Source organism: Grampus griseus (genome assembly GCF_964374135.1).
Source record: "Grampus griseus genome assembly, chromosome: X".
NCBI lineage: Eukaryota > Metazoa > Chordata > Mammalia > Artiodactyla > Delphinidae > Grampus > Grampus griseus.
In genome coordinates this window covers 126,358,800-126,383,312 of record NC_138999.1, presented here as the reverse complement: position 1 = coordinate 126,383,312, position 24,513 = coordinate 126,358,800, and the positions used below count along the sequence as shown (strand labels likewise).

Below are 24,513 nucleotides of genomic sequence, written 5' to 3'. Positions count from 1 at the left end.
ACGGGCCCTTCCCAGCCGACACCTGGGGGAAAGCCCAGCACCTTCAGAGGTGACAACCCCTAGAAAGCTTGCTGACAAATGGCCCCAAACCCCCCAGAGAAGTAAGAGGTTTCCACAAAGCGAGCGCCAGCCCTTTTCACTTTGCCGTCAGAGCTGTATTTAGGAGCCTGTCTTCGGACGTGAAGTGGCCGGGCAGCACGTTAACACACACGCTTCGTGAGCCAAGGGACGCTTTACAACAGGGCCAGGGTCACCTGCAAGGACAGACCGCGCCCTCTTTCTGGGCCTGCGGTCCTCTCCCGCGTGCACGAGGCCCGCCACCGGCCTTCCCCCATCGTTCGTTCCCCAGACGCGGTCCAAACATCTGGGAGTTCTGACCAGGCCAAAGAGGGGAAAACGCTAACTGGTCCCCTCAAAACACATCTCTCTCAACCACCCAGAACCAGTAGGGCCAAAACGAGTGGCACTGCCATCTTTTCCTAAAGGTCAAAGTCCTCGAGACTCTGTCGCTGAGCCCAGAGCGGCATCGCACGAGGAGAGTCCCAACCCCTGTCCCTGCACCAGGTGGGCACGTCTGCTTCCGTGAACAGCACGGAGCGGGCAGCGCTCCCCGGGGCAGGGCCGATTCAGACCGAACCAGACGTGCACGTCCAGGGCGTGAAGGCGAGTGGACGGTGGCACAATGAGCCGGTCTCTCGGTCACCTTCCTCTCGAGAGCCCAGTCTGGTCAGGCCTCCTGCCCAAAGGGGATCAGGTGCTCGGGGATGTCCACCTGGAAGACGTCCTTCCCGCCTCTCCCGGGGACAGGCTGCAGCAGCCAGCGGGGGTTGGCAAGCGCAGTCAGGTACTTCTGCTGCAGGTTGGGCAGCAGGGCTTGATTCTCCAGCTCCGCAACCTCGTTGGGACCTAAGTTTTCCGGGCACAGCGAAGTGTCCCCAATGTCAACCAGCCCTGTGCACAAAGACACAAGCACACAGATGGAGAACAAGGTGATTCAAAGTCACGACCGCTAGAGACCAAGGCCACGTCATCGAGGGGACCCGGGGTGAACTGGGTCCCTCTGGCCGAGCACTTCGCGCCCGCCAACCTCGGTTCAGGGAATTGGGGGCGAGGCCGAGGGAGGGAGGGAGGGAGGGAGGGAGGGAGAGCAATGAAAAGGAGAGGCCTGGTCCCCCACGACCCCACCAAGGCCCGACCGCTGCAGGCAGCAGGTACAGGTCAGGAGGGCCCCGGGCCGCCGCTGCGGGGGGCCTACGGGCAATCAGGTCCCTGAGCGATCCACCGGGGGCCAGCGGTTGATGCGGGACCTGCCCCCGCCGGGGGCTTTAGGGGACTTCCTCAGGATGCGGCGGGCAGCGGGGGTGAGGCGGGCGCGTGAAGCCGGGCGGGCAGCCCGAGTCCCCAGGTCCCCCTCACACGCAGCTCTGGCTGCCGTGCTGCCTCCCGCGGGCTCTGCCACGGCGCGCACACGGACACACATGGAGGCGAGCGCCACGGGCAGAGCCGGACCCGCCTCTGCCTCTCAGAGCACAAAGGGGGACTGAGGCCCAGAGTGGCGGGGAGGGGACCTTCCCGGCCCCTCCGAAGGCGAGGTGCCTCAGGAAAACGAACCCTAACCCCACACCGACCGGTTCAAAAGAAAACGAGACGCCAAAGCCCCGGGTGAGACCCTGGGGGGCAGCCCCGGGAGGCGATCGTCACTTGCCGGCTATCACTCCGCGGCCGAACTTCTCCCCGTCCCGCAGCAAGGCCTGGATCTGCGCGGGGCTCATCCCCAGCCTCCCGGCCAGCAGCTCCCTCCAGGCCGCGTCCTCCCAGTCCCTGTGCGCGATGTGGACGGCCAGGGTGCGGTGCCGCTGGCCGCTCAGCACGGGCCGCCACCGCGTCTCCAGGGTCTTCACCCCATTTAAGACGAAACCCGCATAAGGCTGCCGGAAGGACAGGCAGCCGAACTTCATCTCCCAGAGCTCCCAGGGCCTCACGCGCCTGTGGAAACACAGAACCAGAACGGTCAAGCAGCCTGACGTGCCGGCCTCCGAGCTCATGACCCGTGGGCCTGACCTCAGCCCCGTGGGCCCCCCGGGCGCCAGCCCCTTCCATCCGTCTCCGCGCCCGTCAGCTGACAGGGGGTGCCGACCGGGGGGATCCGTCCATCAGATGGAGTCCGCGGGGACCTCACAAGGGAGGCCGGGACAGCGAGAGAGAGGCGTGTGGGCAATTCCACGACAGAGGGCACTGGGCCCCGGGCGGCAGAGAGGAGGGAGGGAGGGCCCCTTGGCTTCACAGCCCAGTGGCCGGGCTCTGGCCCTCTCCCGGCACAGACAGGGACAGTCCTGGGCCTGGCTTCTCCCCTGCCCCCGGCCCCGCAGCTCCCTGGCCCTGCTGCTGCCCATGCTCTGCGGATCCCGCATCTTACCCAGGGCTGCTGAGTGCAAATCCTTGGCAACCAACCTTGGCTCGGCCCTGGGGACGGCCTGGCTCTCACATGGCCCTGCCAGGTGTCTCTTCCCCGCGCGCCTTGGGAGCCACCCTCCTCCCACCCCTTCCCGCACCACCGCTTCCACCCCGGCCCGGAGCCCGAGAAAGGATACGTGACGGCAGGAACTACCGGCACTGGTGCGCGTTCCGTCTCCACGCCAGGACCTGGGACGGGCACCATCCAGGGACCATAGAATTCAATCCTCAAATAACCCGGGAGGTTACCGTCACCCCGCTCTGCAGCTGAGGAGGCGCCGAAGGACAGAGAGACAGCGCATGGTTCCAGGGGACCTGACTCCACGCGCCCCCGTCCTCGCCTGCTTTCCTTGTACCTGGGTGGTGGGGGGAGGGTCCCTGCTCGCTGAGGACAGAGGAGCAGGGGAGCCGCGGGCCTGAAAGTCAGCCGGGTCACGGCACCGCACGGAGCCTCCACTTCCACGTGGCTGTGAGGACGGGGGACAAGGCCGCAAAGGCAGCCAGTCCAGGACCTTCCAGGGCTTTCCTTCCCCGAGCAGAGCGGAGACACATTTCTCTCCAGGGCCCATGAGGCCGCACATGGTCTGGCTCCTCCCCCTGGCTGCCTGCTCTCCTCGCCCCTGGATTCACTCCCTGCAGCCATGAAGGCCTTCCTTCCATCCCTGGAACGTTCCACGTGTGCTCCTACCTCAGAGCCTTTGGAGAGTGGTAGGGGTCACACCGTGCCCCTGAAATTCACGTGCTGGAATCTCAACCCCAAGTTCCTCAGAGTGTGACCCTACCTACAAAGCAAAGGTCTTCACAGGGGTGATCAAGGTCCGATGAGCTCATTAGGGTCGACCCTCCTCTAACAGGACTGATGTCCCCACAAAAAGGGGCCAGTTAGAGACAGAGCGGCACACAGGAGAGCCAGCAGAGCCCCGGGAGTGAGGGGGGCGGGATGGGACAGATTCCCTCCACAGCCCCCACAAGAGCCACCACCGGCGGCACCTAGATCTCGGGCTTCTGGCCTCCAGAACCGCAAGGCAATACGTTCTGTAGTTCAAGCCACCCAGACCGTGGGACTCTGACACGACTGCCCGGGCGAGCGATCACAGAGGGTCAGCCCTGTCCTGGACACCTCTCCACGCGGGGGTGGGGGATGACTTCTCCGCTCACAGCACCTCGGGAACACTGCTTCACGTCTGGACGTCTCCCTCTGTCCTATTTTCACCGCCCACACGGTACCCCGTCGTCGGCTGTCCCACAGGTTACTGACTCTTCCCCCGCCGATGGGGACTCCCAGACTGCTTGGCGCTTTCTGCCCCTCTAGACACTCAACACGACCACACACCCGCTAACTGAAGCCCCGGGCCGGAGGAGGCCCGCGTCACACGGCACACATCCCGAGATGCTGACACACGCCAGCAAACGGCCTTCCGCAAAGGCTCCCCCACGTACACTCTGCCAGCCACGGGCGAGGCTGCCGTGCCCTCACGCACTGGCGGGCCCCCGAGCATCATCACCCCGCTTAACCTCTGCCAACCTGATGGGTGACAAAGGGTCGCCCTCCTCACTGCGTTTGGGTTAGTTACGAGGGAGGCTGGCCAGTCCCTGGGGCCTGGCCGTTTCTCCGGCTCCTACTGGGGTGTGTGACTGGATCCCAGGCTCGCCCGCGGTTTCCGCCACTCAGCTTCTCAGCCAGCCCCTTCCTCACGGGCGCCACCAGATCACAACCACGGGACCCGAACCGTGCGGGCGGAATCCCTGGGGAGAGTCCCTCGGGAAGAAGGCGGCTGAGTGCCCGCCTACCTCTCGACGCAGAGGGTGCCTGCTTGGTGGCCAGAGGAGAAAACACTCTTCCACTTGTCTGGGTGTCTTCACCTGCACGAGAACCAGAGGGACAAGGAGAAAAGTCATCAGCCACAAGACAGCAATGCCGGCCAAGGAACCACAACGGTCTTCTTCTCGGCAGGGACCGGAGACCACCAGGACCCAGGAGGGCCCAACCGATGAGAAACACACGTGCCGCCTCCCTCAGGGTTGGTCCTGCTCATCAAGGCAACGGCTCCGTCCCCGCCCGGCTGGGTCGGGGACCCCACGATGCCTCAGCCCGCAGCACAGAAGCCCATCCCACAGGAGTGACGGTGACCGTACAGCCCAGCAGCTCCCGCATCCAACAGGAGAAAACGACACCTCTCCTCACAGTGCCACGCGGGAAGGATCTGGAGAGCCCCACAGTCCGTGACCCTCAATGGACTCCTGGCTGGGCCCCACCGAGAGGGGAGCCGTGGACAAGCAGCTGAGCACCGCAGGGCAGGGAGGTGGGTGGGGTGTGGGGTGGGGTGGGGGTTGTGGGGGGTGGGGTGTGGGTTGTGGGGGCTGGGGGGTGGGGGCGGTGCCCGCGGGAGGCGGGGGGGGGCAGGACTGCGGGCGGCTGGTGCGTGTGGACCAGCGCATCGCGGGACACACACGTGGAAGGATGGGGGGCGGGGACGGTGGCGGTGGAGGGGACAGGAAGGTGCAGCCTCGGCCGCCCCGCGCGCGCTCCCCGACGCAGATCCCGGGAAACTCCCGCCCGGAGGTACCGTCCGCGGGCGCGGCGGGTCCTGGCTCCTTGTGGGCGGGGCGAGTCGCGGGCGCGGTGGGACGGCCCGGCTGCGGCCACCGGGAAGGACGGTCGTCCGCCTCGGGGAACCGGGACCGGTGACAGGTAGCCGCGCCCGCAAGCGCTGACGCTCCTTATTTCCGGGGTGAACGCATGCACGTCCACACGTACGCACGCACGCACGCACGCAGGCACGTAGACACGCACTTACGAACAATCGCGCATTTGCCGCAGGCTCCGGCCGCTAGGAGACAGAGTAGGAGCCGCCAGGCCATGCGGCGCACGGAAGGCCAGGCCGCTCGGAGGTTCGAGACCGGCGGCGTGGAGCGGCACCCAGAGGAGGACCAGGAAGTGGGCGGGGGAGCGGGTCGGAAGAGAAGGGGCGGGGCTGTGGCGAATAGCTGGGGAGGAGCTGGGGGAGGGGCAGGGCGGAGGTGGGAGGAACGGGGGGAGGAGTATTTGGGGCGGAAGTGTGGGAAAGAGCTGGGTGAGGAGGAGCTTCTGGCGAAGGAGGCAGAACTGAGGAGGAGTGGGGCCGAGCTGGGGAAAAAGCCGGGCAGGTGCGGGGCGGGGGCGGAGCTGACCGGGATGGAGCTTGGGCCCCTGGGAACCCATGGAGGGTGGGCGAGGCCAGCTCAGTGGCGGAGGCCAGGCAGTGCCCTTTTGAGTCCCTTGCCTTAGGCGTCCAGTCCGCGCCGCAACAGTCGGCAAGGGTCAAAGTGGAAGCGACCCAGGGTCCTTAGCGACCGAATCCGAGCCTCAGAATGGACCCCAGGGGACAGGGATGCGGGGTGGGGGGGGAGGGGAGGGGGTCAGAGGGGAGGGGGAGGGGAGGGAGGGGGAGAGGGCGGGGCCTCTGGGCTGAGTCTTGCACCTCTGGGCTGAATGCCCAGGCCACCTCCCGTCCAAGCCACCCTGCGACTGCTGGCCGAGTCCTGAGGGACAGTCTTTATCTGGCCTTTTCTGAGGTGAGAAGAAAATTTCTCAGTCGGTTTCCTGTCGCGCCTGGGACCTGGCATGTCCCAAACAAAGCCAAGTTCCCCTTCAGAGCTGTTTCCTGTCCTCTTCCTCCCAGTGGGGGGACGGGGGGGCGGGGCCTCAGCCCACTCAGTGCCGCCCACCTGGCTCTGCTCCTCCTTGCTTTGCTTAGGCAGCCCTCCCTCCCATTTCCTTGGTGACCAAGTCCGGTGTCCCTGCCTCCCAAGTGCCTGATGAGAATAAATGCTCCTCTTTGTGTCCCCACTGCTACTGGCTGACTTCAGGCCTCATGACCTAGGGCCGGTGCTGCTGTCACCTGAGTCTCCCCAGCGGCCGGGACGCCTCCTGTCTGTCCTCCTCCAGTGGGTGCCCCACAGGCCATCGGTTCCGTGTCACACCGCACATCTGTCCTCATCGACCCCGGGCTGAAGACCCTGCCGAGCCCTCTCCTGTTTAAGCCCCAACACCTCCTTGGTGCCCTGGGAGGGCCTTCGGGCGGCCCCAGCTCTCCGTCCTTGTCGCCCAACACCCTGGGTGCCTGTGCTGTCCGTGCACGCTGCGCGCGCGCACGCGCTCTGCGGGTCTCTACACTTCGGCACGTGCGGTTCCCGCTCCTGGAGCCCTGGTTCCTCTTGTCCTGGCGAGCTCCTGTCCTCCTCCCAGGCACAGCTGTAACGTCCCCTTCTCCGCCCGCCGCGAGCGTCAGGAGCTCCCGTCTGGGGTTCTGGCAGCGCCCTGTGCCTTCCTGCTGCCTGCCTTCGCTGGGCTCTTCTTCCCGGGCTGGAGCTGCTCTCCAGGAGTCCCGGGAAGACAAGGACAAGCTCTTACTCGTTCCTGTAAGCCGGGCGCCTGCCACAGCTGCTGCTGAGGGGACGTTGGCTCAACAGAGCACTGCTTTCTCTTCCAGCGAGCTGGCCTCCTCTCTCCTTGCGGAAGCCTGAGGAAACAGGAATGCCGGCCCCGAGGTGAGGAGCAGAGGGTGCCTTCGTGGATGTGAGGCCTCGGGGCTGCGGGGCACCTGAGCGATCAGCAGGTCCAACTCCCTCCATGCCGGTGTCCCCTCCTCGGCTCGTCGCCCCAGGAGTGGTTGCGAGCTGCGTCCAGACACCCCAGCACCTCGTCGGAGTGGTTTCAAATCATGAGGGAGGGTCCCGGGAATGGTGGGTGGGCTGCTGGCGTTGCTCCCGAATCCCGGTTTTGAAGAACTGGAACTTGCCCAGTGAGCTAGAGGCCCGTGATCGGTGGCTGCTGGTTGGGGGACAGCTGTGACGGCGCTCCGTAAGGACTCCCTTCTCTGACCCTCCCGTGTGTGCTGAGAGGCGGGGAGCCCCAGGTCCCCCGGGGCGGGGGAGGTCCGGGGTAGTGGCTGCCAGGCCAGTTCGCTGCCGGATGGGCGGGCGCAGGAGGAATGGCCTGGCCGTGTTGCAGGTGGGCGTGGGACGGTGTGTGGCTGCCCCCGGGAGAGGGACCCCTCTGCAGCTCAGCCTTGATCTTCAGTACAGCTAAGTCAGCGCCGAGCCTTCAAACCATCTGATTTCTGACTTCCCGGTGACGCTTTCTCCACCTGCTGCTTCCCACACCCTCCAGGAGCAAGGTCCCGGCAGGAACAGGCCTTCTCTCCCTCCTGTCTGCTCACTTGGGGGTCAGCCGGGCCTCCAGCCTGGCGGCTCCCGCCTTCCGCTGCTCGGGCTGCTGCTTCCTCCCAGCCCCTGTGACTGGGCCGCAGCCCACATCCCAGGAGGGAGTCTCCTCCCCAAGCTCCGCTTCCTCCCCCGACACGCTTCTGTCCCCGTGAGGCACCCCATCTTCCTTCTAGGAAGTCCTCGTCGTTTGCGCCACTGCTCTTTGGGGGGCGGTGCCCCCAGGACATCGTCTCCTCTCGGAGCCCAGGGCACCTGCTCTGAGTGCACTTCCCCTTCTGACCCCCGCCCGTGGCACCAGCAGACCTCACTGTCCCTGCGACCCATCTGGGCACTTGCCTCGGCGGCTGCGTCCCCTTCTCGGCCCCGGTGGCCTGGGTGCCTCCAGCCCCCCACCCCAACTGCGTCTTTGAGGCCCGGAGAGGGTTCCAGTTTGCTCCTGCCGCACGTTTGGGGGTACCACCGGTGTGGGACGGGCTCGACCCAAAGTCTCAGTTTCCCTAGTGTCCTCCTTGGTAGGGCTGGTTTCCTCTCTGCAACGCCTTTTGCCCATCTTTCCACTGAGCTGCGTGTCCTTTTTGTGCCGAGTCGTGGGAGCTCCTTTCGGGGTCCGGGTACTAGTCCCGCCCTGGTTGTTTGTGTTTCAGATGCCTCCTCCTGCCCCTTGGGGGCTGGTTTCCTCCTCTCTTTGAAGGGCAGCTTTGGACTCGGCATGCGCCTACACCCTCTCCGACCTGTAAGTGCCCCACACGTCAGGGCGTGTCCCGCCGGCCCACTCCCAGGCCCGCCCCCTGGGGCTGGTGGTCCCCGGGGAGCCGGTGCCCTGGCGTCCAGCGCTCTGCCCGTGAGAAAGGGCTCCTTCTTGACTGGGTAAGTCACTCGGTCAGTGCCTGGCTTTAGTCCCTGCCCTGGACTCACGCAGGGCAAGCCCCGGGGCAGCCGTGCAGCTGCAGGAAGACGGCCGGCCTTGTTTTCTCTGCCCCAGCTCCCGGTTTACCTCCTGCCGCCCCACATCTGGCCTGTTTCTAAGACGTGCTCCCCTGCCCCCTCCTTCCCCTCTGTCCCCTGGGCAGCTCTTGTTGGCCGTGTCCCTCTCCACACGGCCCAGATCGAGGGGTCCAGCCTGAGAACCGCAGGTGTTTCTGACTGTGTCTCAGTGACTGGCGCTGCAGGACCTCGGGAAGAAGCTGCACGCAGGGGACCTGCAGACGTGAGCAGCCACTTGGCCGCCGCTGCTCGGGTCGGTGCCTGCGCAGGGAACGTGGCGCAGCACAGGGGGCCTCCTGTGCGCTTCTGGCGATGCCCCCGCTTGCATTCACGTTACAGACGGTTATATCGCCTTTGGCTGGGGGCGGGAGATGCTCGTCTCCAGGTCTGCGGCACTCCTGAGCTCTTGGGTCTACGTGCTCTTCAGCGTCCTCAGTCTCTGGGCAACGACCCGGGCCCCAGGCCCTCCGCAGCTGGAGGGGGCCTTCCCGACATCAGGCCGTGGCCCAGTGAATGGGGCCAGCTTCCTTGTTTGAGAGATTCAGGAGTGGGGCCGGGGTGCGGGGGTGGGAGTCTGGAGCGAGCGTTGCCATCCCGTGACCGTGGTCACAGGGCTTGGATGACAGGACTGCTGTGCTCTGTGCCTGTAGGGCCCGTTCAGCCGCCTCCTGAGTATCCCTGTGCTCTCCGTGGCGACTTTACAAAGGACAGAGAGGATGTGAAGAGTCAGGAGCAAGGGACGCCCATGAGGCATCGCCTGGAGGCAGGAAGGTTCGCGAGTGCACGACTGGGGCGTGTTTCCCCTGCTCTTTCTCTACACGTTTCTCCTTTACTCGCTGGAGTGCGTGCAGGGTTGCCATTGGGCCTTACATCCTCTCACTCCCGTTAAGGGTCATCCCAGGTTCTGAAGGATTCCTCGGCAGACATCTCACTAAGCCCTGCGCCTGGTTCCGGAGGATACTGGATTGCAGCCTCTCCCTGCTGAAGACCAACTGACAAACCCTCGGGAATGGCCCTGCGTACCTGGGACCAGTGACAGCCTCTGCTCAGAAACCCCAGCCCAGGGGTCCTCCTGAAGCGGCCGCAGAGACAGAGTTTATCGCGTCTTCCACATCGGGGTCAAGCTGGGCCCGGTGTCCACCAGCCTCCAGCTGTCTGGTTGTCCCGCTTCCCGGTGTTGGGTCACCCAGCGCGGAGCCCGAGGTCCCTTTGGGAGGGGCTGGGGGGTCATTCCAGTGCCTGCTTGCCGTGGTGCTGCAGCGTCCTTCCCGCTGGGGACCCGCCACGTCCCTGGTCCGCGGTTCCACGTCTGAGAACTGGCTCGGGGGCAGAACCTGGGCGAGGGATCGTGACTTGTTCACTGGGGCGGCTGCCCTCGGCCTCCTGCCGTCCGTCCTTGCTCTTTTGAGTGTCCGTCTTAGACTGTATCTTGGTTGGTTGCCCATCCATCGAGCCCCCGGGAAGCCGTATTGTACTGACCACCTGCCCCGCTCGGTGGGTCAGGCCTCCTGGTCAGTGGCGGCCATCGTCATAGCCCCTGGTTTCTGGCCGCTCAGTGGCGCCCCACGACCTCTGCTGCGGTCCCTGGGCGGCGGGGGAGGGCAGGGGCTCGTCCCTTTCCTCCCTCACCTGGCCTGGCGCGCCCGGCCTGTGTTGTGAGGTGACTTCGCTCTGCTTGGGGGCCTGGCAGTGGGCTGACCACCTCTCCCCATTTTTCCTGCACTCTCCTGCTTGTAGCGCTTCAGGTCCCACAGCAAATCGGGGCGGTTGGCTACCCTGTCTCCTGGGACGGAGGGCACCTGTGGGGAAGGACACGGGTCATGTTTGCTCCCTCGGGGGTGAGTTGGGGACGCCAGCTCTTTAGGGGGAGGGGTGTGCCGCTGCCTCAGGCTCAGAAGCTCAGAGACATCTGGGGAGCCCCGCTCTTCTGGGGCTTCCTCCCAGTCTCCCTGGTCCTCGTGTCAAGGATGCAGGTTTGCCCAGGTGGGCTTCCGATGCTGGCGGGACGGGCGTGCCTTGGTTGAACATTCAGCGTCTCTGAGGTTCAGCCACTTCTGTCGAATCCTGGGTTGGACGATTGTCCGCTGCCTGAGATGGGGGCTCCTTTGTAAGGTACTGGGGAGACCCTGGGGCCCCCTTTTTTCTCACTTTGCTCTTCACCCTAAGCTGCTCATCCCCTATGGTCGGCAAAGCAAAGAAGTCACCTCCCCCTGTGCCCCCCGCGTTCCGCACGCTTGGATCTTCTCACCTGCCAGGACGTTCCTCTCCCCCTGCCAGCCCAGCGAAAATTCTAGCATGAAAGTTCTAGCAACTGGGCTGTGGCCTTGCGGCCGGGGCTGTCTGCCCGCACACCACCCATCCCCGGGGTGGGGTCCTCATTGCCAGTGAGGCGGGTGATGACAATCCCGTACCAAGACCCCATCTCATCACCTGCTCCTTGGACCACTCCAGGGCCGGCCGGCTCGGGTTGCGTCCCTCGGGAAGCTGATCCCGGGAGAGAGTTAGTGCCAAAGGCTGGCTGGGGACTCACACCCACTAAGGGGACAGGGAGCAAGCAGGGTTGGGCAGGGTGTCCCTTCAACCTGCGATGTCGACCTGACAGTTTCTGCCAGCCCGTCGGGGAGCTGCAGAGCACGGACGGGCATTAGAGGTCCCCGCAGTGGGCCCCCGTGGTCAGGCCCTCGCAGCGCCCGAGGCCTTGCGATCCACATCGACTGACCGGGAGAACCAACACCCAGAAGTGGTGCCCGAGGGGTGGCTGCGTGCGCGCACGGGGCGCCAGCTGCCTTTGCCCGGGCAGCACCTTGCTCTGCCCTGCGGCCGGCCTGGTGGGAGGTGCTTTGGCTTCTTGTGCATCAGACGACCGCTGGGTTGGGCAGGGGACGTGCTTCCAGGGCGTTGGCTGACTGGCCATCTGTCAGCGTCATCGGTGTCAGCGCAGCTTGATGGGAGAGGGCAGATCTGGGTACCAGGCGTCAGAAGGCAAAGCCCATTTAAGTCCGCAGACGTCCGTCCTGTGAGAGGGTCCTGGACTGTGCAGGGACACAGGTGTCCACTCGCCCTTGGGTTACTCAGGGCTGGTGGGGGAGGGGCATCTTCCAGGCAGACCTGTAAAGCACAGAGTCTGAACCGAGGCGGAAGGAGGGCAACGTGAAGAGCGGGGAAGCCCTGACTCAGAGCCAGGGGCTGCGGAGGGCTTCAGGGAGGAGGGCCGTCTGGGCTGGGTCTTGAAGTGAGAAGGGTCTCCTTAGCTGGGAGATGGGGGACGGGCCCCCTGGAAGGGCCAGACACGTTCAGGGGACTGAGTCCAGGTGTGTGGCTGGAGCAGATGAGTTTGTGGAGGGCCCCAGCCTGACACCATCAATTCAGGTCCTCTGAGCGATTGTTGGCATGGGAGTTTTAGAGATTTTGATGTGCTGTGAAGTTTCATTCATTGCCTGTAGAGGGAAGTGTGTGTGCAGAGCTACCCAGGTAGGCTGGGCAGGCTCCTGTCGTCCACAGGGAGCAGCGTGGGAGGAAGCACAAGCTCTGCTCTGCCGTCACAAACCTGCGATTGATCCCCGGCCCCACCACTGCTGGAGTGTGAGTCTAAGCAAATCACTTTACCTCTGTGAGTCTTGACTTCCTCGTCTAAAGGACAGGCATAATGTGAAAGTCTCCCCATAAGGACTAATTTTTTAAATTCTGTCTGGTGGGGGTGAGGATGACACGGGATGATTCACATGAGAGCAATCTGTAAACCAGAAAGCACCTACTACGAATAGTGTTTGAAGAGACGTCTCTGTTTTCCCAAGAAGGATTTGCTAGGCTAGAAAGAGTGTGGGAAAGCAGGCCTGTGCCTTGAAACCTGCAGCTGGGAGACAGGCAGACACTGAAAAGCCTCCAGCTTGGAATGGAGGAAGAGAACAGTGACTATCGGACTCCAGTCCCAAAGGTCCTACAGGATATGGCCTGGGGACTTGGGGGCCATGGGTAGGTTTTGACCAAAGATGTATAGTGGCCCCTGGACACAATAGGAGGCAGCGTGAACTGAGTCAATCCGACAGGGTTTGAGAATTAGGGGCTGTAGCAGCGCCAGGAATCACTGAAGCTAGGAGCTTCCCTGAACTGTGTGGGAGTTGACGTCAGCCTGCTGCCTTGGGAAATACGGGTCTGTGATTTGCTCTCCACGATTCCATCAGCCATGATGCTTTGGCAACCAAAAGTGTTTTCACCAGCTTGACCTAAACCCTTTTGGTGGTAAAACCAAAAATGGATGATGCCACAAAGCTATTTATAGCATCCTGAATTTTTCTTTATTTATCCCATTTGGTGTTAAGAGTCATGTGGTTCACTGCAGAGAAGTCAGCGTGTTTGCTAGACCCTGCCAGGGTGTCACTGATATATGCTCTGTGTCCCCATCATCTTCATGAATCCTGAAACTCACGTGGCCCCCAAGGCTTTTGGACGAAGCGTTGTGCGCATGTGATATTAACACCAGTAAGAACCAACATTTTGACAGAGGCCCAGGGTTCCTGGGTGTGTGACCTTCCTCCAGCCTTCGGCCAGCAGGGATGCCCTCCCTGGGACAGGCAGGACTGAGGCCCAAGCCCCAGGTCAACCTAGATGACTAGATACCCCACCATCTGTCAAACTGCATCAGGATGTGGAATCTCGTTTGGCACCAACCACGGTCTTCCATGGGAGAAATGGGATGAACCTAGAGCTAAAAAGAGGAAGCGTTCTTGGAAAGTGTGTTTGTCCACTAGTTGTTTATATCTCTGAAAACCTGTCCACTGTCTTGTTTCAGGAAATCCCGAGCGCTGTGCCATCTCCCAGTGCTGTCCCACAAAGCCTGCGTCCCCCACACAATTCTGGTGTGTTTTGTGCTTTAGGAGTCTCTGATTTTGAGAGCTCGGTGATGACACGGAGCTCGGCAGCATCAGGCTCACCCAGTTGCCTTGCTTTCATAGCACACTTCCCAAGAGCCCAGGGGGAAATGCAGCTGGAGGGAAAGGGCGCTGTGCTGCCACAGGTGCTAGTTGCTCTGCTGGGTGGCCCCCTCTGTCCCTGAGAAGCCTGTCTGTTAACTTTGGACAGGATGGAAAGATGCCTTCAGGGAGTAGCACCGACGTCTCACTTGCACCATGCTTAGTAACTAATTATATTATTAGGATTAACCTGGACTCTAAATTGCAAAGTCCATGTTTTCCCTGAGCAAAATTGAGGTTTTCTGCCAGCCAATGATCTGGAAGCTCTCTCTTGCCTGCCCACCCCTGCTTCTGTGCCTTGGTGACTCTCCATGTACCCTGGTTGCCCATGAGGATGCATGGTGGTCAGCCTCACACACAGGGCTGAGCGGCCCAGACCAATGCCCTGGGCTGGGTTTGTCCTTGGCACCGTGGCCATCATGGCTCAGAGGCTATTTAGGGTTTAAGTTCCAGCTCTGCTGGCGGTGAGATCTTGAGCCAGTGCTGACCCTTCTCCAGCCTCAGTTTGCACATCTGTATGCTGGGCGTAGTAACAGTGCACAGTCCCTGAGGCAGCAGGGAGGATTCCATGAGTTGAAAGGCTGGAATGAATTTGGTGCACAAAGATGTTATGGGGAAGAGAAGCAGGAAAATTATGTTGGGGTCTTTTGCCTGCCTTTGGGCCCCACCACCGGCTGACAATTGCAGAAAAAGTGCTCAATGCTACCTTGCCTCCAGCCTGTTGTCGTGTCCCTCTGGGGTTCTGAGAACTGGTTCTTTAAGCAGCTTGTTGTTGACGTAGAAGACAAGTTACACTGGAAATGCGAAACCAGAGTTGCTCTGCTCAAAGTGCCAGGAACAAGGCACCAGGAAGATGCCCCACTTGCTCCCTGGAGCCTGTCAGGCAACTGGGTGGGTATCACCTGAGTAAGGCTGAAGTCCCCTGTGCCACAGGCTGCGGCTTCAGAACTGGAAGCATTTCACTGGCCCAGCTGGCATTTCTCTGAAGTTCACGAGCCATGGTGTGGGACTCAGGAGGGCCAGCAGTCGCTGCAGCTGTGCCCCAGGGAGGCTAGAGCTGGGGCAGGCCACGTAGGGCAGGATCTGGAACTCCACTGGCAGAACCTGCTACCCACAGCCCCAGATTATTGAGTACCTGCTGGACACTGGGAACAGACCCCTAGGCAGTCTCTTTGTGGGAATTCACATTTCCTGATGCGGCCAAGGGAAGTTTAGCAGCGGGTCAGGACCACCCTGTGGAGCTAGGATTGAAATTACATCTGTCTGAAGGCAGAGCCCATGCTCATTTAATTGCCCCATCATGTGACCACTCCACGTGCCACCACTCAGAGAGGTGGGGGCCACGTGGCCCGCTGGAGGCCAGCAAGCTGTCGGGGGCAGTGACGTTGGGCAGCTGGTGGTTTCTGCCGGGGTACAAGGTGAAGGCTAGGACCGGGAGTTTCAAGCTTTTGCTCCTACCCAGGGTTCAAAGGCAACACTTGGGCTCCAAAATTCAATGGAGAGAAATTCCAGCTTTAAGGACTTTTGCAAGCTGTGGTTTGCCTGTGAACACATGTCCTTTAGCAAGAATCCCCTCTGGTATGCCTTCCACCCAAGTGTTTTTATTGGTCCCTTAGAGACTCTTACAGAAGTTTCCCATATTGATAGACTTTTAAATGATGTTACAGAAATATCACATCACACGGATTACATAAGGGGTGACGTCCACTGCTTCCCAAATGCCACATTTCTTCAAGTAAAATGCAGATGACAGCCTGCAGTGTATAAGGAAATGACATCCTAGTAAAGGCAGAATTGAAATTCTCATCCCTTTTACTTATTTTAAAATTATTAGTGCCATCTAAAATGAGGACTTCCTTTTCCTCACCAAGCCTGTGCTCCCCTTGCTACCTTTCTGGTATAAACTACTAACTGCGTGAGGACACCTGTCTGATGAGGCACATGCTAATTCGCTGTACCACCAAAGATTCCTTCCACACTTCTGTTCCTCCCCGCCCCTGAAAAGGGCCTCGTTTCGGACCATCTTTAGCTATTCCTTCTGTAGATGGACCCATTCGCGCCTGAGGTGTGTTTCATGGCACAAGTATGAGAGGGGCCCCAGAGGAATGTCACCCAAGCCTTACGCTGTTTCCCAGCTCCACTTGTCCCCTGGCTTTGACTGCAGAAGTGCAGAGGGAGAGGGGGTTGCCCTGGCCATCCAGCTGTGGGCTCCCCTTCGCAAGAAACACCCGATTGTCGGAGTATAAGAGCACAGGTGTGCGATGCCAGACAGGCTTGGGGCTGGCTCGCAGCCCCTCACCTCACACAGGAAGCCCCCCAGCTGTGAGAGTCCTCCTTGAGGTCTCATTATTTCCCTTCCCTGAGGCTCTTAAGTCTGGGGGAGTAAGCCGAAATCCTCCCTAGATGGAAGAGGAAAGGGGAAAACCAGGAGGAAGGGGGTGACCAAATGTAACCTCCTCAATTTGGATGCATGCAGCTCAAATAGGCGGGAAAAAAAAAGATCTGGCTAGGCATTTGTAGTTTGTTTTAAGTGTATGCTTCATCTATATATTATTTTAAGGACATGAATCACCAATGAAGTAGCGCCAGCGAACACCAGCGCTTGGGCGGGCCCTGCTGGAGGCTTTTAGAAATTCTGCACTTCCTGGCTCTGACAGCCCTAGAGTTGCCTGCTCCAAGCTACAGGCCTGTCCTCCCATCCAGAGCCATGCTCGCTGAGTCAATGAATGGCAGGATGGAAAAGTCTGGGCTTGAAGAGAAAATGAAGGAAAAAGAGAGTAGAGAGAAGGGAAAGGAAAGATTGTTCATGGGATGATGCAAGATGTCCAGAGACAAATGGGCCTGGGACCAACCTCTTCCACAATGAGAGAATCATCTCACCTTACAAAGTCCTTGACTTAGGGCAGGAGCTCAGCAAATGTCAATGCTGCAGTGATGCCCAGTCCCTCTTCTGCCCCCTCATGTTCCATAAGGCTTTACTTCAACAGAATCAGATTCTGGTTGTGATCCAATTCACCTTCACTCCCCCGGGAGTTCCCAGCTAGAAACCAGGCTATTCCTGCTGTATCATCAACCTTGGGGCAGCCCAGACCCAGCTCCATCCACCTGGCCCTCCCCAGGCAGTTAGAGGACAATCCAGCACATCTTGAGGTAGCCATTTCCGGGAACAGGGCCCTCGGTATCCAGCACATGTGGTGGCAATCGCAGCCCACATCAGGTTCCTTTTCAGGTTCAGTTCACATGCCCACAGAGACAAGGGTGATGCCTGCCTTTCTGTGCAGGGTGAGCTCTGCCTTCTCATCCAAGTAATTCTGGTCATGCGTGTCATCCCAGTGATCCCTCAAAACCCAACAAATAGTGCCAGCCCTGCGGATACAGCAGTGAATGGAAGGGGCAGAGCCTGCCCTCGAGGAGTGCCCGTCCGAGGATCCCAGATCTGGAATGAAACAAGCCTTGAATTCTCCCCTGAGTCCTCATCCTTTTGCTGTGGCAGGGGATTGTGGAATATTGACCAATAGACCAATATGTTCTGCTCTCACTGCCTGAGAGCGCCTGTGAGAGGGCCACCTGGCAAGGAACTGTAAATGGTCTCTAGGAGCTGAGAGCGGCCCTGGCTGATGGCCAGCAAGAAAATGGGGACCTCAGCCTACAGCCACAAGAAACTGAATTCTGCCAACGACCTGAGTAAGCTGGAAGAGGACACCCAGCCTCGGATGAGAACATAGCCCTGGCTAACACATCGATTGCAGCTTTGTGAAACCCTGAGCAGAATACCCAGTTAAGCTGCACGCAGACTTCTGACCCAAGGAAACTATGAGGTGATAAATGGGTGCTACTTACAGCCACTAAGATTGTGGTTACACAGCACTTATTGGTCCCTCTCCCTCACTCACTGAAGACTCGGGCACCTGGCTCCCTGGTTTCCTTGGCATCCTGAGTCCTGCCATCATCCTGGGCGACTCTTCAGTGTCTACCTGGGCAGCTTGTGCTACTCACAGCTCCTTAACTTCTTCCTTGCCTTTGACAATCTCTCTTGCTCTCCACCTCAGCACCCCCCTCTTCAAGGCCACATCCTAGACCTTTTCATCATCAGGATCTGCTCCACCTCAAACATCTTAAATTTCAGGATCCCACTCACTGACTGAAAGCAGCTCTCTCACACCCGAACTGCTCTCTCACGGGCCCTCTCCATTCGCTCTCACTCTTGTCCTGCTGCTGCTACTGCCCAGCAAAAGAATAATAATAACAAAAACAATAGAATTATGCCAACTGGTACATGTAATTTTCTAGCTCAGCTTACATTCTGCACAGCCCAGCAATCTCATTACGTTTTGAAATGTTTTTAAGTTGTATTTCTCTGCTAGGGCTGATGTGACTAAGTACCACAAGCTAGGTGGCTTAGAACAACAAAACTTTATTCTCTTACAATTCTGGAAGCAGCAAGTCTGAAATCAAGGTATTAGCAGAGGTGTGTTCCCTCTGAAACCGGTACGAGAAGGATCCTTCCTTGCCTCTTCCAGCTTCTGGTGGTTTACTGGAATTTTTGCCATTTGTTGGCTTGTAGGTGCATCACGCCAATCCTCCATCTTCACATGGGCATCTTCCTTTTGTGTGTGCCTGCCTTCTGAGTCCAAATTTCCCCTTTTTATAAGGACATCAGTCACATTAGATTAGGTCCCACCTTAATGACCTGATTTTTTTAAAGGTATTTTTAAAAATGTATTTATTTTATTTATTTATTTTTGGCTGCGTTGGGTCTTTGTTGTTGTGCTCGGGCTTTCTCTAGTTGCGGTGAGCAGGCTTCTCATTGTGGTGGCTTCTCTTGTTGCAGAGCACAGGCTCTAGGCGTGCAGGCTTCAGAAGTTGTGGCTTGCAGGCTCTGGAGCGCAGGCCCAGTAGTTGTGGTGCACGGGCTTAGTCGCTTCACAGCATGTGGGATCTTCCCAGACCAGGGCTCGAACCCGTGTCCCTTGCATTGGCAGGCAGATTCTTAACCACTGCCCCACCAGGGAAGCCCTAATGACCTGATTTTAACTTGATTACCTCTGTAAAGACCCTATTTCCAAATAAGGTCACATGCTGAGGTACTGGGGGTTAGGACTCCAACAAATCTTTTTCTTTTTTTGGGGGGTGGGGTGGGCAGACACAATTCAACCCCTAAAGGAAGTCAAAGAGAACAAAAGGCATATAATACAAAGCAAAGGTCCTGTGCTCTGCCCTTCAGCACCCCATTCTCATTGTAAATGTTTCTAGTTTCAGTTCGTCTGATAGTTTGCCTCTACCTTTGTAAATACTATGCTTACGTCTATATCAACTTTTTTATGTTGTCAATTTTAGACATTATCTGCTAACTTCCTGCTATGCTAGATGAGATTATAGTTAAGTCATCCTTTCATCTTTTTGCCTATATTGTTAACTTTTGATTATGGTAATTGATCAAACATACACAAAAGTACAGAAAATAGTATAATAAAACTCACATGCTCATCACTGAAGTTCATCAGTTATCAACTCATGACCAATTTCCTTTCATCTCTCCCTACCATTATCCCTTTTCCTCATAATATATAGATATATCACTATTTTCAGGTCTTCTATTGGCTACTTTTATATCTTTAAATAATATCCCTATACCTCTCTTTCTCTTTCCCTCAACTAGGGACAGTAACTTGATTTTCTCCTTTGTAATGATGTTAATGTGCCTCCACTTCCCCCCATTTCTCTTCCTCCCTTCCTCTTCCCAACTTTCCGTCAATTGTTGTTGCAGGTTGGATTCCCACAGAAGCAGGCTCTAAGGTGAGATTAATATGCAGGAGTTTCTTTGGGAGTTCTCTCAGGATCAACACCTGTGGAAGGGAAGGAAGGGAAGAGAAAGGAAGGGAAGGAATCAGGATTGGGTAGATGGAGAAGGTGGGCTGTAATGCCATCTCAAAAAAGGCTTCAGCCAACCCTACAGGGATTTCTGAAGCTGGGATGGTCTTTCAGAGATAATTTGGTTTTATATTATATTAATTATATTAATAGATATAGTTTCCTAATATATATGAATATATTATATAAGTTATGGTGGGGATAGCAATGGTGGTGTTCTTCCATACTTCCTTTGGTTGCTAGAGTACATCCTTAAGTAACCTCCTAAGAAAGGGTCGAACAGGAAGTAAGTTTTTGAATTCTCGCATGTCTGAAAAAGTCTTTATTCTATTCTCATACTTATTTGACAGTTTGGCTATGTATAAAACTTCACTCTGAAATTTTGTATAATTTTTTCATGTCTGCAAGCTTTTAGAATCTTTCCTTATCCTTGGTGTTCTGAACTTTCACAGAACTATGCATAAGCTTGGGTATGTGTTCATTCATTGTGCTAGGTACTCAATAAACCTTTTCAGTATGAGCTATTTTTTCTTTAGCGCTAAAGTTATTTTTCTACTATACCTTTAATTTCCTCCCCTCTGTGTTTTCTCTTCCATTTCTATAACTTAGGAAGATGTTAGTCTTCCTCATTGTCTCATATTCTGTTTGCCTATGTTATTGAGTAATAACTTAATTTGTTTTCGTATGTACTCACTCATATAATCACTAATCAGATAAAATACTAGAACATTTCCAGCATCCGTGAAGACTTCCTCATGCCCCACTCCTGTTCCATACCTTCCCCCAAAGGTAACCACTACTCTGACCTTATCACCACAGATCTGTTTTGCTGTTCTAGAACTTCCTATAAATGTCATTGCACACCATGTACTCTTTGATGTCTGGCTTCTTGCAATTAACATTATGATTTTTGAATTTAACTATGTTGTTGCATGTATCAGTAGTTTGTTCTTTTTACTGCTGCATTGTATTCCATTTTGTGATTATATCACAGTTTATCTATCCACATTATTGGATACAATTGAAGGACCTTTGGGTTGCTTCCAGTTGGGGGCTATTACGAATAATACTATGAACATTCTTGTCCATGTCTTTTGGTGGCTAGAAGTCTCACATCTGTTGGGCATATGCCTTGGAGTAGAGTTGCCAGTTCTTGGAGCAGGTACATGTTTAACTTTAGCTTTGGCAACTTCTGCCACAGAGTTTTCCAAAATGGCTGTATCAATGAATGCTCCTACAAGCAACGTGAGAGAGTTGGAATCGCTCCACATTCTTGCCAGCCCTTGGTGGTGTCCTTTGCTATATTTCTGTTCAACATTTTAAAAGTTTCTCTCGACTTGACTTTTCAATTCTTTTATTGAATGTTGAACTTTACAACCATAGTTTTAATTTCCAAGTGGTCTTTAATGTTCTGTTGGAATTTTTCCATAGCAATCTATTCTTGTTTCATATAGTCAATCGCTTCTCAAGTCTTTCTGATGATCTTAATAAAGGGTATTTTTGTTTGTCCTTTAAAAATTATTCTTTTCGGTGCCTTAGTCATCTCTTTCCTTTAGGGCCAGCTTTGCTATTTGTTTTTCTTGATATTTCTCTGTCATCTTGTATGCCACCTTCAAATGTTTGGCCTTTTTTGTTGTCCGATTACACTTAAGAACGAGGCTGACTGGCAGCTCTGAGTACGTGGGCGGGACTTATTGACTTGCAGGCTTTGTTTTAAGATGAAGAGGCAGTGTGCTGATAGTTCTGTTGGGGGTCCTCAAAAATGTCATAATATGGAGACATTTTTTTGGTGGTGGTGGTTTCAATACTGACTCCAGTTTTCCTAGCCCTCCCCCAGACAAATTATTCAATTTCTTTAGAGAAGAACCCTTCTTTTTTTCATTCTTGTGTTAAAGACTGGCTTTGGGGCCTTCTGGGGGAGGTTAACAGCCATATAGAAACCTTCAGTTAATCTGTCTGGGTTAAGTCCCATGTCTTACTCTGCCTACTGTCATACCTGCTGTCTCAGAATTGGGAGACTGTCTAAGCTAAGTTTTTTCCCTCCTTAGCTGAAGTCCCTTTGTAGGTATTCTAGGCTGTGACTTCATCAGTCTCCACTGTGGCAGCTTCCAGGAATCTGGGGAAGTTTTTAAGCCATTGTAGTTCCCCCTCCCTTTTTTTTTTTTTTTTTTTTTTACTTTTTAAAAATGGAGATAAAATTCACATAATGTAAAATTAACCATTTTAAAGTAAATAATTCAGTGGCATTTAGAGTGTTGTACAACCACCACCCCTATCTAGTTCCAAAACATTTTTATCATCCCCAAAGGAAACCCCACACACATTGAGCAGTTGCTCCCTATCCCCTCTCCCCCAACCCCTGGCAGCCACCAATTAGTGTTCTATCTCTACAGATTTATCTCTTGTGACTATTTCAGATAAATGGAATCATACAATATGTGACCCTTTGTGTCTGGATTCTTTCAATTAGCAGGATGCTTTCAAATTCATCCATGGTGTAGCATTATCCATGGTGTGGCATGCATCAGTACTCCATTCCTTTTATTTGGCTGCGTGATATTCCATTGTATATATCTACCACGATTCATTTATCCAGTCATCTGTTGATGGACATTTCAGCTTGTTCTACTCTTGGCTATTGTGACGTGCTGCTATGAACATGCATGTACACATATTTGTTTGGGTACCAGTTTTTAGGTCTTCAAATCTTCTACCTAAGAGTAGAACCACTGAGTCAAATGGTCATTCTATGTTTAATTTTTGAGGAACTGAAAACTGTTTTCCGCAGTAACTGAATCATTTTACATTCCTAAGAGCAAAGGTATAAGGGTTCCGATTTCTCTACATCCTCACCCATGCTTGTTATTTTTAGTTTTTTGATATTAATCAGTCTAGTGGGTGTAAAGTGCTACTTCACTGTGGTTTTGATGTACAGTTCCCTAATAACAATTGAATATGAGCATCTTCTCCCATGCTATCTTGCTGTCAGGTTATATTATTTTTGTTCCTTCATGATGATTTCAAAGGGCAGAAGAGATGTGAACACAGAGGTGTGCCACTTAAGCCCCCTGTCAGTGAAGGCCTTCTTGCCCCAGTGGCTGAGAGGGCAGCCCTTTAGGGCCATCTACCCCTTCAGGGCTTGCCTCAGCTGCAGAGAGCCACTTTGCCCAAGATCACAGCCCTCCAAGGGTAGCCACATTCAGTGACTTATCCAGGTGATGTACAAATACCTGGCCATCTCGGCCTAACTCGAGACAACTCTGAAGGCCTATGCTAGCTCTAGACTGCCCCGTGGGGTTGCCAAGGCCTGTAGCACCGCTCAACTGCTCTTTCTGTCCATTCTTACGCCCTTCCCACCCTTCCCACAGGTATTTCTCCTAAAGGCACTCCCTAATAAACATCCTGCACACTTAACTCTGTTTTAGAGTCAGCTTTCTGGTGAACCCAACCCATAAGAGACAATAAATGCACGTGTCTTGTTAGTCAATTTGAGCCGGAAGTTGAACCAATTATTATTTCTTTAATATTGCAGAAATAGAGTTAAGATGGGCTTGTATAAACTACTTTATATTGAAAGATCGGGACTCTGTGCTCTGGATGCCCCTGTTAAACCTCACGTAGGCATTGAGCTACAGGGTGGTGCCAATCTTGAGACATCCAAGGCCTGATTTTATGATGTTTCCAGTTAAATATTTTAGTTTTTAGTGAAACTAGGTTACTCCCTTAACTGCTCAGTGAATTGGAGCCACTGTGTGAACGCAGCTGATCTTGAAGAGGGCATTCACATTCTGGTCTGTTGAGAGGTTTAAGTACCTTTTTAAAACTCAGCTTTGAAATTTCAATCGTGGGAGTCATTAAAGTCCAGGGTATCTAGAGAAATCAGGGCTGCTTTGTGTTCCTGAAATTAGACCACGTGTCCAACAAAGTCAGTCTTCAGTGTTTGTTTTCACTTCTCCTCCACCATGATCTCCCTCTACTTCTGCATTTCATCTTTCAAGCCTCGCCAGTTGCCCTCCAAGTTCAATCTCAGCTGTGCCTGTGGCCTCTTGGCCTTTGTTGGAACATTGAAGGCCTCCCCTCTTCCCTCAGTCTTTTTTTAAATTAATTAATCTATTAATTAATTAATTTATTTATTTATGGCTGCGTTGGGTCTTCGTTGCTGCACATGGGCTTTCCCTAGTTGCGGCGAGCGGGGGCTGCTCTTCGTTGTCGTGCGCGGGCTTCTCATTGTGGTGGCTTCTCTTGTTGCACAGTACGGACTCTAGAGCGCAGGCTCAGTAGTTGTGGCACACGGGCTTAGTTGCTCCATGGCACGTGGGATCTTCCCGGACCAGGGATCAAACCCGTGTCCCCTGCATTGGCAGGCAGATTCTTAACCACTGTGCCACTAGGGAAGTCCCCCCTCAGTCTTTTCTTTGATGACGGCCATAGCAAGTTTGAGGACAGAGAGGCCATCTTTTCTGTCCAGAATTGTGTGGCCTTCACACACCCTGGCGGAGCTGGTGGATTGGTGTTAATCGGCAGGGTTTCTGTGGAACCATTCCAACCTGCTCTCATGGACTCTTATGGCATCAATTCTTTCATAACCATAAGAAGACTCCCTAGGAAGGGATCTGACCTTGCAGTCAATGGTCTATTCACTTTGTGAATGAACAAAGTTGTATTCACCTCGTATTGCTTCATGATATGTTACCACAAATTTAGTAGCTTAAAACAACACACATTTGTTAGTTCACAGTTTCTGTGGGTCAGGAGTCCAGGCACAGCTTAGCTGAATCCTCTGCTCAGGGTCTCACAAGGCTGCATTCCCTTGTGGAGTTCAGAGTCCTCTATCAGAGTCTTGTGGTTGTTGGCCAAATCCATTTCCTTGTGGTTCTAGGACTGAGTTCTCTTGGCTTCTCAATGACTGTTGGCTGGAGGCCACTCTCAGGTCCTAAAAACCGCCCACAGTTCCCTGCCATGTGGCTCTCTCTAGGGGCAGTTACAATATGGCTTTTCCAAGACCAGCAGGAAATCTCTCTGTGCT

General features: G+C 55.5%; 1 protein-coding gene and 1 long non-coding RNA gene across 3 annotated transcripts; one reads left to right on the top strand and one right to left on the bottom strand.

The window, feature by feature from the left end:
• Nucleotides 1-145: 145 nt before the first annotated feature.
• On the bottom strand, nucleotides 146-5,283 carry EOLA1 (endothelium and lymphocyte associated ASCH domain 1). 2 transcript variants are annotated; one of them, XM_082681733.1, is made up of 4 exons: nucleotides 5,253-5,283; nucleotides 4,246-4,317; nucleotides 1,706-1,986; nucleotides 146-951 (listed from the first exon to the last, which is right to left on the bottom strand). In XM_082681733.1, exons 3-4 carry the CDS (start codon nucleotides 1,956-1,958, stop codon nucleotides 728-730), a joined length of 477 nt encoding a protein of 158 aa, XP_082537859.1. In that variant the 5' UTR covers nucleotides 1,959-1,986; nucleotides 4,246-4,317; nucleotides 5,253-5,283; the 3' UTR covers nucleotides 146-727. The 2 variants fall into 2 exon arrangements, with proteins under 2 accessions (XP_082537859.1, XP_082537858.1); XM_082681732.1 differs by lacking the exon at nucleotides 5,253-5,283 and adding an exon at nucleotides 5,022-5,184.
• Nucleotides 5,284-5,873: 590 nt separating this feature from the next.
• LOC309839341 lies at nucleotides 5,874-8,429 on the top strand. Its single transcript, XR_014298501.1, has 3 exons — nucleotides 5,874-6,009; nucleotides 6,927-6,984; nucleotides 8,307-8,429. It is a non-coding gene; the product is annotated as an uncharacterized lncRNA (long non-coding RNA).
• Nucleotides 8,430-24,513: the final 16,084 nt, after the last annotated feature.

Excerpts from the sequence above, each read along its gene's own strand:
- EOLA1 (XM_082681733.1), bottom strand. The coding sequence starts at position 1,958 with ATGAAGTTCGGCTGCCTGTCCTTCCGGCAGCCTTATGCGGGTTTCGTC. Across the intron at positions 952-1,705 it reads CGGCCGCGGAGTGATAGCCG|GGCTGGTTGACATTGGGGAC; the intron begins GCAAGTGACGAT and ends CTTTGTGCACAG.